At 50.1% G+C, this 19,854-nt stretch overlaps 1 protein-coding gene across 1 annotated transcript; it reads right to left on the minus strand.

Annotated features, from left to right (window-relative positions):
- Positions 1-13,534: 13,534 nt before the first annotated feature.
- RPL35 (ribosomal protein L35) lies at positions 13,535-18,059 on the minus strand. Its single transcript, XM_074973918.1, has 4 exons — positions 17,903-18,059; positions 17,169-17,305; positions 16,461-16,542; positions 13,535-15,635 (listed from the first exon to the last, which is right to left on the minus strand). The coding sequence occupies exons 1-4, from the start codon at positions 17,903-17,905 to the stop codon at positions 15,486-15,488; spliced, it is 372 nt and encodes a 123-aa protein (XP_074830019.1). The 5' UTR covers positions 17,906-18,059; the 3' UTR covers positions 13,535-15,485.
- Positions 18,060-19,854: the final 1,795 nt, after the last annotated feature.

Here is a 19,854-nt window from a genome sequence, read left to right on the forward strand (position 1 = left end):
CATGCTGGTGGGAACAGCCAGGTACGTGCCGGGCAACAGCCAGCCAAGCCCCCACTCCGTGCAGGGCTGCCGTGACCCCACCTGTGGGAAACATCCCTTTTCTGCTCTGAACACAGAGGCGCCCTCTCTCTCCGGGCTCACTGGGAAGGGCTGGGCCCAGCCAGACAGTGCCCAGCTGAGGAAGAGGCCATGCCAAGGGATCTGGAGTGTGTCCTAAGCCCATCCACGCCCCGTGGAAAGGAAGGATCTTTCTCAGGGGACTGGCTCAGCTTCTGCCTCCTCCACACCTATGACAAAGCGCATCGCTGGTTAACGGTGTCTGAGGAGCGTCTCCGGAGAGCGAATGAGGATGTGTTATTTTCCTGGAGCGATGTAAACAGAGGGACTCCTGAAGGATGCTGCTCGCCCAGGATCTCTCTGTCCCCAGCCTGGTGCTGCTCCTTCGCAGGATCCTTTCGGCTAGGCCTGCTTTACTCTGCAGTTCTGCGGTGCCTGAGCACAACCGTTAGCGATTGCCTTCGCTGAGACGATGCTGAGGACTGTTTGTCCTGGTCTGTGCTGCCCAGACCCCTTCACACATTAACAGACCAGGTAATGCTCCCTGGTCTAGGCCAAGCCTGTCCCTGGCTCAGAGGCACAGAGAGGGTAGAAGCCATTACCTGAGGTTTCAGAGGAAGGTGAATCCTCCTGGCCAACTGCCTGCCACTGCGCATGGCAATGAGCATTGGGAGGAGCCCTCCTGGTCCTGGCAGGGGCTCGTCTTGAAACAGAAGCTGAGATTTGATTAGCAGCCTCAGCAAGAAGAGCTGTGCGGTGGGTTCCTGGTCAGTGCGTTAGGCAGCTGGGGCTGCGAATGCCACACGGTGGCCATGCTCTGCACTTTCAAAGGCCGGGTGACCCTCTCCTCTTTCAAACCCTGGCCCGAGAGAGGCACTCATTCACTCCTTTGCCAGGGTGCTGCCCAGGCAGCATGATCCTCGCAGCGATGGTGACAACTCAACAAGTGTCTCTTTCCCCCAACAGGGCAGCGTCTGTCCTGCATTACGCAGCCAAGGAAATTCAAACACAAATCGGCCAGAGTTAAAAAAACACCACGGGACGCAAAACTTTTCCAGCTGTTGGGACTTGCTCCTGAGGGAGCATGGTGCACCAGACACACTGAATCCAGCCTCACCCACTGCCAGGGAGGATAACGAGGTGGAGACAAGTACCCGAGGCTTGTTCGTGCTACACTGCACAGGTTGGTGGCAGCAGGGATTGGACCTGGGACAGCTGATTTCAGAAACAACTTCCTCCGGCTTGAGCTGTTAGCCAGGGCTTCAGACGACTCAGCAACCTCTATATGTGCCCTACTCGTCGCTAGCATGGGGACAGAGCGCCGCACTCAGCAGGCCACATGGTTTCCTGTTCTGTGAACGGAATACTTGGGAAAGTGACCCACTGATGGAATCCAGGCCGGGAGCGTCAAAGCCAAAGCGAAACCAGTCACCACAAATGACTACACCACAAATGTAGACCAGCAAACTCATGTCACTTGGAATGTCGGGTGTATCTGCAGGGCTGGGGGAGCTTTGTCTGCTCTGCTCATTGAAACGTGACCGTATTAATTGTGATGGGCTGGGATTGCCACATGCAGGGGCAGGGGCCAGCAAAGAAGCCATGGGGACTTTTCAATTCATGACACCAAACAGAAACTGAAAATGTTTGGTTTCTACATTGTGAAAGGACATGACTCAGAGCCTGGCTACGCTGGAGCAGACTGGGTCACGGCACAGCGAGGAGGGGGCAACAGGGGAAAGCGTCATCCTCTGGCCCGGAAAAGACTGGGCAGGGTTTGGTAGTACACGTGGGTTCCTTAGTAAGTGGAGGAGCTGCAAGCTTATTCACTCGGGCCCCTTGGGTCTAAAGCCCCTTCTGGCTGTGAGCTCATTAGCTCTTCTCAGCTGAACAAACTTAGGCCTGGTTAGCAGTGGGATGGGGGATGCCCCGGTGGAATGCTGATGGAGGAGCTGTCTTTCAGATGACTCATAAAACAGAGACTGTGGCCATTTAATGGGGTACTGTCCGTGGTGTCCAGGCCAAATTCTAGTCTAACCCACCTCTTCCTGGCCAGCCAAAGTACGCATGTCATTGCCGCTGGAGAACGCAGCTGTCCATTCCCCTCCTAAGCAGAGCCATTGTGCAGTGCTCTTGGTGCAGACAAATGCCCTGCTTCAGCAAGTCTTTCCTTCTAAGGTGAGTAGCTTGCAGCTCTCGTTCATGCTTGTCAAGGTCAATCCATTCCCTGGAGCAACACCACAGTTTGGTGGCACGAAAGTTTTGCATTATGAAAAGTACTAAGGAGGGGATGGGCGTGGCTACTCAGGTAGGTTCCCCAGGTTGTCTCTGTGCTTCCAGTTTCCTCTCCCTGGATGTGGTATGTTTTGCTGGTACAGGATCTGCCTAGGCTACCTGCAGCTTGCAGGGCTGCAGTCACTCTGCAGTTTGGTTCTCTCCCCCTGGGAACTGGTTGCCTTTTCCAAGCCTGGTGTTTTCCAGAAATCCATTAGCAAGGAAACTCCTTGGAAGAGAAGGGCTGAGAGGGGCCTGGGGTTTTGAGGTTAGTTGGTAAATAATAAACCCACCCAAATTTGGAACCTTCCCACTCTAAGTGACCCCTGGGCTCGGCCCCAGCTAGCAACACATGGTGTTGACGGATGCTGCCCTCACGTCACTGAATCCATTCCATGGGCCTGGAGGAAGGGTTCCACAGCCCAAGATCATCACTGCTGCCAGGAGCTGCTACACTGGCCTCCAGGAACTCCAGGCTTGTTTTCCTCCTAATTCATCAAACAGGCACCCTGTGCTATTGAGACCCTGGATCCATGCAGGAAGGCTGTGATTTTACTATTATCCATGTGATTCCTTGGGCTGGCTTCCCCATGACTCCCTGGCAGCTGGAGCACTGACAGCGTCTGCAGCCAAGAAGCATCCTGAGGGCTGAGCACCAAGCCCTGAGCTGACTAGAAACTGCTCATTCAAATCAATGTGGCAGGGAGCAGGCACAAGCCAACCAGGGGCAGCTGCACTAGGTAAGCTGCTGGGGGCTGCTCACAAACTTCCTTCCTACAGAGTGCCTGTTGCATTGCCTGGCACGGGATGGACACAGCAGGACTTGCCACCATTTCGGGACACTACAGGCCCTGGCTAGTCCTTCCTTGAGCCAGGTCACTGCCTACAGCACTGGTACTTTTTCAAAGGCTGGGCAGAGCGATGCAGCCCACACACAAGGTCCTGTCCTGTCACTCCTTGGCCCTCTCACTCCTGCCCTGCGCCCTGCTGGAGCCCTGAATCCTTCCGTACCAGACTCTGCTGCCTCCATGGAGCCAGTAACATCAAGCCACCAGCCTAAGCTGTGACTCTGTACCCGGATTTAGAAAGAAATAAGCCTGCACGGCCCTCGGCTAACTCCATCTTCTATCTCCAGTGCGTTTAGTGTCTGGTTTGCCTCTCTGGGTCAGAGCCTGAGTCCACACAGAGCACACATGCAGCCGCGCAGGGGAGCCGCAGACTGGAGAAGCTGGTTTCACTAGTGAGATTCACTTGCTAGCAGCAGGAGAGGGTGGGTCTGTATGAAGCTCTGGGGCAGCTGTTCATATAATTGGATAGGTAGCGAGAGAGTGTGTGTGCGCACGCGTGCACGAAGGCATGCCAGGAGTGGTAACCGCACTGCTTTCCAGCTTCAGTGGGGTGGTTCCAACAGAGGGCTCTGTAGAATGGAAGAGTAAAGGCAAAAATCAGGGCCTCAGATAACTTCACCCTTGTCTTTACCCAAGGATCTCAAAGTATCTTGCAGACATTCATCCAGCCCCATGGAACACCTATAGCGTTATCCCTACTGCAGCTGAGCCAGAGGAAAGTTAAGTGACTTGCCTAGGGTTTCATAACAGGCCAAAGGCAGGGAGGGAATGCTTCCAGCCCCTTCCCTCCCTACCCCCATTCTAACCATTAGACCCCACACTCACCCCCTGGCCCTAAAAAAGAGGATTTTTCATAGCGTCTTGGATGTGCAGCTTTTCATTAAGCACTTCCTAGTCTGACAGGGAATTAACTAAATCACTCAGCAGCCTTTGTGTAACGGGAGCCGAAGGCCTATGCTCTGCATAGATGGCGGGAGCCACAGCACAGGCTGAGCAGTAAGTACGTGGCAGAACACGGATTGTATTCATGGCACCGGCAGGACTCAAATGCTGCACGGGACAAATCCTCCCCCAACAATCTGCTTTACAAGCCCTTCGAACAAAATGAGCCATTCAGGAAAGTGACCAGACTGCTGCCCTTGGCAGATCTGTGACTCAATGGCTGCATGGCAAGCAAGACGTGACATTTACCCTTCGCAGCGCTGTGTACATTAACAACACAGTGATTGGTTGTCAGCTACGCTGATCTGGGAGGCAAATTAGATGCTAGTTATATGCGTTCAGGTGCTGATGCTTTCTCCCTTGCCCACATTTTGTGCAGTCAGCAATAAGGGCTGAGAGTAACTCACACGTAGCAGTGATCTGATTTCTCACTTGGGTTCCTGCATTATCAGGCCGGCTAGAAGACCACTGAGGTGGGGAACTGAGTACAGTGAATCCTACATTATGTGCAGGATGGGTAGGAGGGTAACAGACCAGATTAAAGGGCCTCTCTCCTGGGAGACGCTGGAGGACCGTTGCTCCAGAACTTCCTGCCCCCATGTGGGGTGAAAATGGGGTGGTTTTAGGTGGTTTTAGGTTGTGTTTCCCCAGACTCCATTGTTACTTGTTGGGGCATTCAGCCCAAGTGCCAGCAGACATCAGAGAGCACAGGGAGGCAACAGTGGGACTCAAGCTCTTCCTTCACCAAGCTGCTAGATATGTCAGCAATCAGCACTGCAAGGCAGGCTCAGGCAGCCTGGCCATGGGGAAACCCAAAGGGTGGAGGGGAGAGCGAGGCTGTCAGCAGAGCAGTGGGAGCCTCTCAGGGTGACCTGTAAATGTGTGGGAGGAAAGAGCTTCCATCTGGCCTCTCACAGAGGATTTGGCTACTCTTTAGAGATGCAGCTGGGGGTCAGGCGGCCAGGCTGGGTGTCTCCAGCCTCTCCCATGCAGGGAATTACCCTTAGACTTTTTGTTTTTTGACAGAAAATGGGATAATATTAGCACACATGATGTTGCAATGTTCTGAACACGACTGTCTGCAGACACAGTGTGGTCGGAGCTCACCATAGAGAACACAGCTACTGTTTGCTGCTCCAGCTTATGTCCACTTGTTACTAGGAATAATGCTTTTGCTATTTCTACTGCACCTGCTAACAGTCCTGTGCACACAGGAAGGAGTTAATCCTCACACCCCCAGTGCTGGGTGGCACCCAGCTTCCCCACACGCATTGCACTTCTCCCTCGCGATGGCCAGTGCACTGGGCCTGATACCCTTCTACACCCAGACTAGCTGCAGGGTGTGGGCCAGAGCAGGCCTAGCCCCTGGGACTGTCTGGAAAAGAGCTCAACTGAGGAACTGAGGATGGGGACAGGGCAGGAGAGTCCATACCAGATTAAAGGGCCTCTCTCCTAGGAGAGAGTGGAGGCCCATTGTTCTCTAACTTCCTGCCCCAGCTTCAGTGCTAATGCTGAGACACCGAGGGGCCCTGGGTGAAGCTTATGGGGACAAATCTACACCACACCCACTTCTAGAAAGTGTGGACTCACTGGGTCCTGCACAGGGTCAGGAAGGGCAATTTCATATGGTGGGACTTCAGCTGAGCTATTCTTGATCTGAAGAAATCAAATTCTGAGAAGACACCCAGCCTGCTCTGAGGCAAATGCCCAGAACAAGGGATTCCCGAAGGATAACAGTGTGGGAAACGTTCAAAGAGCTGCCGTTCATTGCTTTAACAAGTGCAAACTCCCCTGCGTGGAGCAGAAGTAAAGCAGAAGCTGTAATGAAGACAGGTTCATTCCTGCACAGCCTGGGTGTGTGCGGGTGCAGAGGAGAACCTGCATTTGCAGAGAGTCAATTGCAAGGCCTACGATCACAGCCCTATTGTGGTGACAGTCACAGACAGCCTCTAGCTGGGGCAGTCAGCCCGCCTCTCTTTGGATTCCTAATCGGATCACCCTGGAAATAGCTTATTTATTGAAGTTGTGATTCCCCAGGAAATCTGCTTTAATGCTATGGAACGTCTTCAGTTACAGCGATAAAATAACCAGCTTCATGCTTGGAAAACCTTCATGCAAATCCTGGGTCCCATCAGCAATTTGCTCATGTGAACAACATCAGGAAGATCTCTGAATATCTGCCCACCTGGAACAGAAAGACTCACCCCGTGCGGGAAAAGGCTTCTGTTAGATCCCCATTTATTTACCTTTAGTAAGATGGTTATTTGGGTATGTCAGTCATCTGTAAGTGTCTGAAGCATGTAGGCACCAAGGGGAAGGGGGGACATTCAGGGAGCTCTAGTAAAAGGTCACTAGGAGCAATGGGATGAAAATGAGGAAGGGACAAACATAGGATGAGTTTCTGGCAGTTTCCCAGCAGTGAAATCTGCTAGGTGACTCCCTGGGGAAGTGGGAGCCAGGATATGGCACAACTCTGTTTCATGCTTAGAGCGGTGCTTGTAAAGGTTGCCCAGGTCAAGGGCTCAATCCTTGATCACTTTTGTGAGAATGCCCCAGGCTACAAAGATACTCAGTGTGTCCTCAATCACTCCATGGCTTCAGAGCTTACAGGCTAGTGTGAACATTGTTAGGAGAGAGAAAGATGCTCTCAGCACCTAACTAGGCAGGGCCAGCTCTAGGCTTTTTGCCGCCCCAACCTCTGAGAGCGCAACTGCCCAAGCCAAAAAAAAAAAAAAAAAAAAAGGCCAGAATGCCTCCCCTGGAATTGCGCCATCCCAAGCACATGCTTGCTTTGCTGGTGCCTAGAGCCGGTCCTGTAACTCGGAGTCAGGACTCCTAGGTTCTATCCCCTGCTTTCCTGGAGACCTGCTGCTTTGCCTGACAAGTCACACTCCCTATCAGTGTAGTAGGACTAGTACTGGGGGATTGGGAATTCAATGCTGCTTGTAAAGCATTTTGAGATCCTCCTGTTGAAGAGGTAACATGCTCGGCACAGCTTGACATGGTTAGTATATTGCTAAAATACCAGCTCAAACACTGTGTGCGTGAGTTTTGACCTTGGTTCTCAGCAAAGTTCCTGTGGTTAGTAACTGAAATTCTGAGAAAAGAAAATCCACTTCTAGGATCTAAATTCCTTTCCCAGGCAGTGCTTTTAGCAGAAAAAACAGGCTTTTGGAATGATGTGTTGTACATCTCACCTGAAGCCAGGTAGAGACCCATCCCTTAACACCTCCAGATTCTGAGCTAGATCTAGCCAGAAGGGGAAAACTCAAGTTAGCTTCAGTTGCAGCTTACAGAATATTTGAGGCTGTAATGCTCTCTAGTGCCTTCTCCTTCAACTGCAGTTAATTAGGCTCCTGATGCAATTCTCTACAGAGCTATTTGGAGGACCAGGGGATTTACTACATGGTCACTCACAGCCCATCACACCTGTGAAGCAAGTGAGTTGGGTTTGCAGTGAGATACTGGTGCTTCTTCACATGACTGCACTATTGGGATGCCTAGTATCTAGGGAATCTAGGAGCTTCCCTGGGGAGAGGGAGACAGGAGGTGTGGGGAGAATAGAACCTGCAGAAGGAAGGATCTGAGGATGGATGGAGATCCCAGGAGAATATCAGAGGAAGAAAACCCAAAATACCTAGAATGAGCTGCCTGTGTCTCTGTCAGCTGTATCATCTCAAATCCCTTTAACTTCCAAGATCACTACCTAACCAGACACTATCTTCTTATGGCCCTCCCTAGCTGACAGCTTTGCTGCATACTTATTTGTCTAGAAAGCAACAGAATAACAGCCCTGCATTCCCATGCAGTATGATCTTACCAAAGCACTACACGCTAACAAACCCAGCTGCCTACTGACTGGCCTTTTAAGAGATAATGGCTCCAGCCCCACCTGTGACTCGTTCAGGCCTCCTCCCAGGTGAGGAAAATTGGCATGGCCACATGACAGAGGAGTCATGTTGTTAAACCAATCCAAACATGGAGATAAAAGAGAAGGAGGCCTCTCAAAAGGGGGGGAAGGGAAGAACAGAGTGGAAAGGGTTGGTCTTAGCTGTATAGAGAGTCAGGAGGAGGAGGAGGAGGAGGAGGAGGTGGTGGTGGTGGTGGTCACGGTCACGGTCACGGTCACGGTCACGGTCACATCTTTTATTTGACTAGCTTTGGGGGGTGAGAGGCACTTTTGAGCTTACACTGAGCAGTTCTTTGGGTTGAAAGGGGACAACCTGGAGAAGCTGAGTGAGGGTTGTGGCTGACCTGAATTTTAAGCAGAGACCCCACAAGGAGGGCTGTGGGGCTCCTGGCCTAAGGGGTAGAAGCCCCTGGGAATTCTTTTCCATAGACTCTAGAAAGAGGGCTATAGGATCCCTGAACCCCTGTGAACAGGGAGCTGGACTTGAGGGGCAAAGGAGAAAATTGATTTGCTGTAACATGAATAAATTATACCCCATAAAAGTACAGGGAAGGGGGAAGCTTGGTTTAAAGTGCTCTAGGCCGGAGGTGAGTTTTTTCCCAGGCCCTGAGAAAACTGGGGGCAGGGTGCCTGCAGGGCGATGAGGGGGTGCCCAGAGATGGCTCCCTGCTGCAGCCAGCATTAGCCTCATCCTACACATAGGGAAGTTGAGGAGCAATGAGGCAAAATTACCTGCCCACAGCTACACACTAAGTCCCTGGTGAAGCCAGTCTCCTGGTGCTGTACTTAATCCACCAAACCATGCACCTTCAAACCAGGGATCTGAGTGCTTTACAAGCAGTAGGTGTAATGGGAATTCTGCCATCAACTTTAGCAGGGCCAGACTTTCATCCATTCGCTACTGCAAAGGATTAATGTGATTGAACTGATTCACTCTCAGAAGTATGGACGTTCTGAATATGTACATTCACCCGATCCTGGAAACAACCGTTAGAACTGCTCCAAGAATGAAGACCTATTTATGTTTTGTGCAGACTAATGTGCAACCAGGAATTGTCTGTATGACATTTTCTAACTGGTAGCTTTCCCTGGGAATCAAAACCCTGAAGGTGTTTTTCTAAAATGAAAGGGGAAGGCAACCTGGAGTTGCTAATCTACCAGCCAGTTTGTAGAGGAATGCAAACTCGCTCCCCTGTAACTACGGAGACAGCCAGGCTGCCTCTGTACACAGCAACAAGAACCATTTCCAAACATGAGCTGCCCCAGATCAGCTCTGGGCCTCCTGAAAGAGGCTACTGCGTATGCTGAGAAACAGCAGCGAGCCCCACCCCAACACAGGGAGCAGGCTGGGGGGACAGCAAAGACTGACAGCTGAGCAAAACTGGCTCTCCCACCAAACCAGCCAGCCCTGCCAGCCCAGGCTAAGATGTGGGGGAATCTCTCAGAATGTTTTGCAGTGATGGATGTAGGTCGGGGAGTGTGGGAAGCAAAGCATTCAAAGAAGGGGGAAAGTTCTTCTAGGGAGATGGGAAGAGGGCTTCTCCCTGCAAACCTGTTTTGAAAACACTTTCAAAGCCAAAGACAAAACGTGAGGATTTTTAGCATTCCCTCTGAGCCAGGAATGAATGCCAGCCCTGCTAGGGATGGCTTAGCAGAGCCAAGAAAGGGAGGAGTGTTGCAGCAGACAGGCAGGGGAATCCTTCCATCCATGTGAACACACACGTTTGTCAGGACAGAGATCTGGAAAGCAAAGCCCTAGGGCAGCTGGAGTGGCTCTGCTCAGATGCACTCCATCACTAGACAGCAAGGGGGAACACAGCTGCCTCATACACTGTAGGGCTTTAGATTTCACATGGTACTAGCATGGTTAATTAACGCAACACTGTTGAGCTAATACAAAGCTGTCAGCAGCCTCAACTGTATCTCTGTGCTAGGGCCATTCACAGCCCCTTCTCTTCATTAATGTGACACTGTCTGGTTTGTTACATTTCACACTCTGTTACCCATGGTATTTTCCAGGTCACTGCAAGGGAGGAGACTGTATGCTTCAGCCTTGATTCCAAGCAGCTTCTGTCAGGGCCTGGGACCACATGGCTATTCTGTGGGACACTCAGGTGAAGCAAGTGCTCCTGCTTACTCTTGCATGTTTAACACCCAAAAGCCAGGTAAGATGCTTCATTCTTTGCAGATGGTGTTAAAGTAGTGGTGAGTACTTTTTCCTGTGAAGGAAGGAAGGAAAACAGCATCTTCCTGCCCCTTCAATTCAGAGCATTAATATTGTTTCTTCTGCTAATTTAAGTGGCTGCTTAATGCACTGAAAGCTAATGTAAGTCCTCTGCACAGCAACAAAATCCCCTCAAAGTATAGGGTTGGACTAGAAGACCCACTAGAGGCCCTGCTGAGCATCCTCTGACCTGTTCTGATGTCAGTTTCCCAGAGGCATAAGGAACATCTTTGAAAGTGTAGCATGAGGTGCTATTTAACTCCTTGTAAAGCTGCAGGAATTTGCGAGGACCAGAAAACCCCCAGGGGAGGGGAAGCTAGCCTACTGCTGTTCACTTTTTTTCCCCTCCAGTTAGGCCCGAGGCTCTTCGGGGGGCATGATATCCAAAGTTGTGACTTTTCGCTGAATGCTCAGTATCTGGTAACTAGATCTCAATTTCCTGTCATCATCTTCTAGCTACTGATATGTGAATGAGATGCTAGTGATTTATAACATGATGAGACTCTTCCAATAGAAGATTCTATCCAGGCAGGCATTTATGCTGTGCTCATTGCTAGAGGATCTGACAACCTTCATGTCCAAGCCATTTTGCCAAAAGTGCACCATTCTGAGGCTTGCACTGCGTTCGGAAATGTTTAGATTTTCATTTGCAATACCAGCATGAACTTGTGATATTTTCTTTTATTGATAGGCAATTGGTTCCAGGGATTATACAATTAGTCTGGAATTTGCCTACACACATCAAGACAAACCCCTAGCAGGACATCAGGGCAACATTACCTGTGTTTGCTTTGCTGTATTAGGAATGCTGGTAAGAGCTACTAGACTCCTCTCTAGATTACTTTACTGTTATGGTTTATCATTAACATTTTATTGTGCACATGCAGGATGCTTTATAAAACAAGTACCCTGGCCCAGGCACAGTACAATAAGGCAAAATGAAACCCCCCATCTCCCTGCTCAGATATGAGATTAGCAGCTATTATGGCAGGTCTCCTTCCCATATTAAAGAATAGAGCAGCTGGATCCACCTAACAGGGTGATACCATAATGCAGTGCTGGGGGACAGTGTAGTAACTTTAGCATGGATTTTAGCACATCCTAGACAAGCCTTTACTTTCGTTAAAATTTATTCCAGCCTATGAATCCTTCAGAACTAGTGAGAGCAGCATGCATTGAGGAGAATCTTCTCCCTGAATTCAGTAGGAGGTGGATCAGCCCTTATGACAGAGTGGGAGTAGCATAAGGCTGACCCACCACTCTGTAAACTTCCCCCATGGGCTAAACTGGGACTTAGTTGATTAAGGACTGGGTGCTTAGCCAGTTAACAAGGGAATTCAGCTTATCATCTGGAGAGGGTTAAGCAGCATACGGAAAGGGAGAGGAAAAGGATGGCTAAAGAAGCCCAAGATCTCAGAGGTGAGATCTCATAGACATTAAGGTCAGAAGGGACCATTATGATCACTGAGTCTGACCTCCTGCACAATGCAGGCCACAGAATCTCACCCACCACTCCTGCAATAAACCTCTCACTTATGTCTGAGCTACTGAAGTCCTCAAATCATGGTTTAAAGACTTCAAGGTGCAGAGACTCCTCCAGCAAGTGACCTGTGCCCCATGCTGCAGAGGAAGGCAAAAAACCCCCCAGGGCCTCTTCCAATCTGCCCTGGAGGAAAATTCCTTCCCGACCTCAAATATGGAGATCAGCTGAACCCTGAGCACATGGGCAAGACTCACCAGCCAGATACCCAGGAAAGAATTCTCTGTAGTAACTCAGATCCCACCCCATCTAACATTGGTCCTATTTACCATGAATAGTTAAAAGATCAATTAATTGCCAAAATCATGTTATCCCATCATACCATCTCCTCCATAAACTTATCGAGTTTAATCCTGAAGCCAGATAGGTCTTTTGCCCCCACTGCTTCCCTTGGAAGGCTGTTCCAGAACTTCACTCCTCTGATGGTTAGAAACCTTCGTCTAATTTCAAGTCTAAACTTCCTGATGGTCAGTTTATATCCATTTGTTCTTGTGTCCACATTGGTACTGAGCTTACATAATTCCTCTCCCTCTCTGGTATTTATCCCTCTGATATATTTATAGAGAGCAATCATATCTCCCCTTAACCTTCTTTTGGTTAGGCTAAACAAGCCAAGCTCCTTGAGTCCCCCTTCATAAGACATGTTTTCCATTCCTCGGATCATCCTAGTAGCCCTTCTCTGTACCTGTTCCAGTTTGAATTCATCCTTCTTAAACATGAGAGACGAGAACTGCACACAGTATTCCAGATGAGAGCTCACCAGTGCCTTGTAGAACGGTACTAACTCCTCCTTATCTCTACTGGAAATACCTCACCTGATGCATCCCAAGGCCGCATTAGCTTTTTTCACGGCCATATCACACTGGTGGCTCATAGTCATCCTGTGGTCAACCAATACTCCAAGGTCTTTCTCCTCCTCCGTTACTTCTAATTGATGCGTCCCCAGCTTATAAATAAAATTCCTGTTATTAATCCCTAAATGCATGACCTTACACTTCTATTAAATTTCATCCTATTACTATTACTCCAGTTTACAAGGTCATCCAGATCCTCCTATATGATATCCCGGTCCTTCTCTGAATTGGCAATACCTCCCAGCTTTGTGTCATCCTCAAAGTTTATTAGCACACTCCCACTTTTTGTACCAAGGTCAGAAATAAAAAGTTTAAATAAGATTGGTCCCAAGACTGATCCCTGAGGAACTCCACTGGTAACCTCCCTCCAGCCCGACAGGTCACCTTTCAGTAGGACTCGCTGTAGTCTCCCTGTTAACCAATTCCTTATCCACCTTTCAATTTTCATATTGATTCCCCCAACTTTTCCAATTTAACTAATTCCCCATGTGGCACTGTATCAAATGCCTTACTGAAATCTAGGTAACTTAGATCCACTGCGTTTCCTTTGTCTAAAAAATCCGTTACTGTCTCAAAGAAGGAGTTTGGCATGATCTACCTTTTTTAAAACCATGTTGTATTTCGTCCCATTTACCACTGACCTCAATGTCCTTAACTACTTTCTCCTTCAAATTCTTTTCCAAGACCTTGCATACTACAGATGTAACTACAGCCCTGTTAGTTTGACCCGGATCACCTTTTTTCCTTTCTTAAAAATAGGAACTATGTTAACAATTCTCCAGTTATACAACCCCTGAGTTTACAGATTCATTAAAAATTCTTGCTAATGGGCTTGCAATTGTGTGTGCCAAGTCCTTTAATATTCTTGGATGAAGATTATCCAGGCCCCCTGATTTAGTTTCATTAAGCTGTCTGAGTTTTGCTTCTACCTCCGATATGGTAATATCTACCTCCATAGCCTCATTCCCATCCGTCATGCTACCATTATCCCTAAGATCCTCATTAAAGTCTGAGGCAAAGTATTTGTTTAGATATTGGGCCATGCCTAGATTATCCTTAACCTCCACTCCATCCTCAGTGTTTAGCGGTCCCACTTCTTTTTTTGTTTTCTTCTTATTTATATGGCTATAGAACCTTTTACTATTGGTTTTAATTCCCTTTGCAAGGTCCAACTCTACTTGACTTTTAGCCTGTCTCACTTTATCCCTACATGTTCTGACCTCAATAAGGTAGCTTTCCTTGCTGATCCCTCCCATCTTCCACTCCCTGTATGCTTTCTGCTTTTTCTTAATCACCTCTCTGAGATGCTTGCTCATCCAGCTTGGTCTACAACTCTTGCCTATGAATTTTTTCCCCTTTCTTGGGATGCAGGCTTCCAATAGCTTCTGCAGCTTTGATTTAAAGTAATCCCAGGCTTCCTCTGCCTTTAGATCCATAAATTTTTCAGTCCAATCCACTTCCCTAACTAATTTCCTTAATTTTTGAAAGTCAGCCCTTTTGAAATCAAAAACCCTAGTCGCAGATTTATTTTTGTTTATCCTTCCGTTCAGTTTGAACTGAATTAGCTCATGATCACTTGAACCAAGGTTGTCCCCTACAACCATTTCTTCTATGAGGTCCTCACTACTCACCAAAACCAAATCTAAAATGGCATTCCCGCTTGTTGGTTCAGCAACTACTTGATTCAGCTATCGCATCTAGGAAAATCTGAGCCCTATTGTTATTATTAGCACTTGTCCTCCAGCCTATATCTGGGAAGTTAAAGTCTCCCATGATCACACAGTTTCCATTAGTATTTACTTCATTAAAAACATTAAAGAGGCCTCTATCCATATCCAAATTAGAGCCCGGAGGTCTATAGCACACCCCAAGCACTATCACAGGAAAGGCTCTAGTAGTTTTCTTCCCCAACGTGATTTCTGCCCAGACAGACTCTGTCTTATCCATTCCATCGCTTATTTCTTTACATTCTACCTCATCATTGATATACAATACTACTCCCCAACCTTTACAGTTGTCTTTCCTAAACAGCACATACCCTTCAATACCTGTAGTTCAGTCATGACTACTATTCAGAAGGAGGCCAATCCTCTGAAATCAAGATTAAGATTGCAATGAGCTTTCAAGCCACACTTGAACACCTGTTGAAAGTGAGGTGAATCTCCACATAATAGCCTAAGCATTACTATCAATGCTAGTAATTTTTAAGCATGAATTGTATGCCAGATGGTTTAGAATGACATAACCCCATCAATGGCTGTATAGACATTTTTACTGGATATACTAGGGTTCATCTGACCAACAGCAGTAAGGAGTTCCAGCTGTAGAGTCACTGCTCAAAAAGAGGCAGAGAGAGGGAACCTCACTATGCTAATTTACCTGTACAGTGATCAGATCCTGCAGTGACTGACACTAGAGAAAAGCTTAAAATAGAAAAAGCCTCTCGAACTAGTAGACACACACTAATTCACTTTAAGAAGTCAGAAGTTAAATGCTTCTGCCCCCAAACTTAAAAGCTTAGTGGATTCAGATATTTGCAAAGACTCATGTTTGCCTAAAACATTAGCATGTTCTTTATACAGGACACTACAGAAAACTATACAGTTTTATAATGCAAATGGTGACAGAAATTAACTTTAGCATCTTCCAAGCTAAACTAGGATAAGGCTCCCATGATCTCTAACAGAATCATTTCTCTCCATAAAGTGTTATCATGAGTTCTGAACCAAATCCATACTATGAAACATGTATCTAGGCCTGTCAGTTTCCAAACAACTTGATGTTTAATGAGAAAAGCTAGCCATTATAATTGACAGATCCACAGTATGCAAAGGGTTTATGCCTTAACAGCAAACTTCCGGACAGGGTACAGGCGCTCTTTCCGCTGCTGTTTTTTGGTCTTCAAACTTTCTTCGTACTTATTTAATCTGCGGCGCATGGCGCGAGTCTTCTTCGGCCGTAGGTCAAGAGGCTTGTACTTTTTGCCCTGTTTGCAGAAAAATAATAAATGAACTTCAAAAGCAGTTTTTTTTTTTTTTTAAGCAGACTTTACTGAGCAGTGTGGATGCAGTGGCAAGGGTAATCTGCAAAGTACATAAAGCTGTCCTGCCTGTTGGTACTGCTCGGAGAGCAGGAGCTAAAATTTCCCTATGCTGTTCATGTGTAGGACATATACTTTGTCCACTAGGAAATGGCTTTACGCTACTCAACACCTGTGAGGGTACCAACCATCATTCACTACCAGCCATTTTACCAGACAGGACTGCAGCCTAAAGTTGGGTGATGCCTGATTTTATTAATCCCAGGAGTCTGCCGGACCTCTGGAAGTATTCACTTGGTCACCTGCTCTAGATAATCCTGGTGTACAGCAAAGAATGTGGCCCATGAGAAATAACACCCTGCCTGAGGGGAAAAAGCGTTCCAATGTTCTCAGTGACTTGATCCTTCAAGACTGCCAATCTTTACGAATGTATTTTCCAACAAAGCACTTACGCCTGTGCCTACTGGAAAGCACACAAAGCCAGATAACAGAGTTACATGCTGTCCAGTAGAAGAATCCTTTAGCAAGAACAGATTCACACTGCATCTACTCAATTCAGAGCAGTGCTGGGTGTTAGTCTTGCAACAAACAGTATTTTGAAAAGGGACCATTATAATATGAGATTAATGTTACACTTTTCCCAGGATCTCATTTGAAGAATTATTCTTGCAGCTAGTTGGGTCTCTTGCCTCACAACTCTATCCACATATCTGAAAATGGCCAGAAAGGAATGTAGGGTAGGGCCTAACGAAGTACAAAGTTCGGACTTACTTTGTAAAATTTCCTCAGGTTCTCTTTCTGGGTCTGGTTGATGACAGTCAGCACTCTGGCAATGGATTTGCGGACAACCCGGCTGCAGAGAGTAAAGAAACAAGTCTCAAAACACAGGCTTAAAACTAGCAAGTACTTTGCAAAATATGTAAGAGGAACTATAGAATCTGGATAATGGAGGCACTACTTGAGAATTATTTCTTACTATATTCTAGGCACAGTAATCATTTTACTCTTTAACAATTAGACTCTTACCACTCTGGAGCTTCCCCTCTACCCAAACACTTAACTCCCCTTCTCCTGTCTAGTCCACATTTGTTTCCTCCTCTTCAATGCTACCTACTCTCAGGACAAGGATGGTATTGCTACATCATATATCTCGAATGTGCCACATCACCGAGAAGCAGCCTGTTAGGTGAAGAAACTGCTACAGCAATATCAGTTGAAAGAAGTAATGCTCCCTTCGCCCTGCAACAGGCTAGCGTGTGCCCACACAGGATAGCCTACGGCTGAGGTTGGATGAGGGCTGAAGCACCTGTAGCCTAATGTAACCCTGGGCCAGGGGCCCTGGAGATTCCCCACCTTGAGGCACAGCACTGCGAGATCCGATAGGCCCAATGCAGTTACAGCACTGCAGCTTCACAGCCCCCACTGCCCCCCAGAGGCTCACGGCCAGGCCCCTAAGCAGGAGGCAGAGCTCGGACTTACATCTTGGACAGCTTGGAGGCGGCTCCGCCCGTCACCTTGGCCACCCGCAGCTGGGACAGCTCCACCTTCAGGTCATCCAGTTGCTTCAGCAGCTCCTCCTTCTTCTTCCCTCGCAGGTCACGGGCCTTGATCTTAGCCTGCCAAGGAGAGCGAGAGCGCCCCGCTCAGACCCCAGCCGGACCGCCTCCCAGAGCCTCACCCGGGCCCAGCCGGCTGCCCCCTCAAAGCCGGGCCCGGGCCCGTCCCCCGCACCTTTCCCCGGGCCCAGCCGGCTGCCCCCTCAAAGCCGGGCCCGGGCCCGTCCCCCGCACCTTTCCCCGGGCCCAGCCGGCTGCCCCCTCAAAGCCGGGCCCGGGCCCGTCCCCCGCACCTTTCCCCGGGCCCAGCCGGCTGCCCCCTCAAAGCCGGGCCCGGGCCCGTCCCCCGCACCTTTCCCCGGGCCCAGCCGGCTGTCCCGCCTCCCCCCAGGCCCAGTCCAGCCCGCCCCTCTCCCGCGCTTACCGCCCCTCAGAGCCCGGACCCAGCGGGGCCCCAGGCACCCGGCGCGGCCTAGCCCCGGCGTCGGCCTCGCGGAGTCTCGGCGCCCCCGTTCCCGGCCCGCGCGAGGGAACAGCGGTGCTTCGCAGGGAGCGGCCGGGCCTCCTGACCCACCCGCCCGCCCGCCGGGGCCGCCTCTCCCCGCGGATGGCTCCGGATTAGAGCTGCGAGGGGTCCCGGCCACAGAATCCACTCACCATGTCGCCAGCGGCTCAAGCGAAAGGACGGAAGCCGAAAGAGGCCAGAAGTTAGAACGCGAAAGAGCCTGGCTGGGCGGGATCAACCAATCCGGTCTCACAGTGCAGGGGTGATGGGAGGAGCCGGCTCACCGCAACTCGCCCCCCGCAGACTCGCAGCGCAATGGTACAGCCCGCCCACAGAGAGCCCCGCCTCCCCGACTGAGAGGGGCGGGGCCAGGTGTCCTGGGGCTGCTGGCCCTGGGGGTCCAGAATCGGTAGAATCTGTGCACTGGTGCTAATGTTTAGCAATCCTAGCAATTGCTGCCCTTCTGATAAAATCAACCGATACAATAATGACAGTAACTATTGCAAGTAATCAATGATGAGCTGCCAAAATCTTAACAACAGGTTCCCTCCTCACCCCATGAGGGGTCGCTGCCCACCCCCTGGGACTCCTGCCCCATCCAACCCCCCGAGTTCCTTGATGCCCCCCCCCAGGACCGCTGCCCCATCCACCCCCCTCCCCTGTCCCCTGACTGCCCCCAGAACCGGGCAGGAGGGTCTCGTGGGCCACCATAGTAGGTGCCCATCCCACCCCTAAGAGCCAGAGGGACATGCCGGGGGGCAAGGTGGGGAGTCCCGGCGGTGCTTATCTGGGGCAGCTCACAGAAAGCATCCAGCAGGTCTCTCTGGCTCCTAGGGGCGGGGGAGCATAGCTGGGGGGGAGCAGCCGCTCCCCCCACTGATCACATCAAAAGTGGCCCCTTAGGCACCGACTCCATGGGTGCTCTGGGGCTGGAGCACCCATGGGGAATATTTGGTGGGTGCAGAGCACCCACCGGCAGCTCCCCGCCCCGCGCCCGACTCCAGTTCATCTCACCTCTGTCTCCACCCCTGAACGCACTGGTCTGCTTCTCCGCCCCCCCCCCGCCCCGGCTTACCACGAATCAGCTGTTTGGCGGGAAGCCTGGGAGGGCTGAGAAGCAGGTGTCGGCTTCCCGCTCAGGCCCAGGGTGGCGGAGGTGAGCTGGGGCAGGGAGCGGTTCCCCTGCGAGCCCCCCGCAGGTTACCTGCTGCGGTGCAGGTGGCCCTCCTTGCGCCCCCCCGCCCCAGCTCACCTCCACCTCCCTGGGCCTGAGTGCAAAGCCACCGCCTGCTTCTCAGCCCGTCCAGGCTTCCCGCGTGAACAGCTGATTCGCGGGAAGCCTGGGGGGGTGGAGAAGCAGAGCGGGGTGGTGCGTTCAGGGGAGGAGGTGGAGGCAGAGCGGAGGTGAACTGGGGCCGGGGGTGGGTGGGGAGCTGCCGGTGGGTGCTCTGCACCTACCAAATTTTTCCCTTGGGTGCTCCAGGGCTGGAGCACCCATGGACTCGGCACCTAAGGTGCCACTTTTGGCCAGTTAAATTTAGAAGCCCTTTTAGAACCAGTTGTCCCTCGTGGAACAACCGGTTCTAAAAGGGCTTCTAAATTTAACAACCGGTTCTAGCGACCTGGTGCAAACTGGCTCCAGCTCACCACTGCAAGTAATTATATTGCATGAGGCCGGAATTCTGCCATGCCTCTGTATATGGGCATGCCCAGGGCTTCCATGAGGCTTTGCATGGATTCCTTGCATGATCAGGTCCTGTGTCTCTTAGCGCATGTCTACACTAGCTGCCGGAGCAATGGGCAGTGGTCGATCCAGCGAGGGTCAATTTATCGTGTTTAGTCTAGACGCGATAAATGGACCAGCGATCACTCTAGCGTGGACTCCACTTCAACGGGAAGCGCAAGGGGAATTGATGGGAGAGCGTCTCCCGTTGACACAGCGCAGTGAAGACACCGTGGTAAGTAGATCTAAGTACGTTGACTTAAGCTACATTATTCACATTGCTGAAGTTGCGTAACTTAGATTGATCTCCCCCCGTAGTGTAGACCAGCCCTTATACTGGGATTTATCTGTGAGTATCTAATGTAACAGGTAACAGTAGCT

This window comes from Natator depressus, chromosome 16 (genome assembly GCF_965152275.1).
Source record: "Natator depressus isolate rNatDep1 chromosome 16, rNatDep2.hap1, whole genome shotgun sequence".
In the NCBI taxonomy this organism is placed as follows: Eukaryota; Metazoa; Chordata; order Testudines; family Cheloniidae; genus Natator; species Natator depressus.

What these genes read in the sequence shown, in the direction of transcription:
- RPL35 (XM_074973918.1), bottom strand. An exon ending in GCCTCCAAGCTGTCCAAGAT is followed by an intron (nt 16,543 to 17,168) that starts GTAAGTCCGAGC and finishes TACTCTCTGCAG; the next exon opens with CCGGGTTGTCCGCAAATCCA. An exon ending in ACCTGAGGAAATTTTACAAA is followed by an intron (nt 15,636 to 16,460) that starts GTAAGTCCGAAC and finishes TTCTGCAAACAG; the next exon opens with GGCAAAAAGTACAAGCCTCT.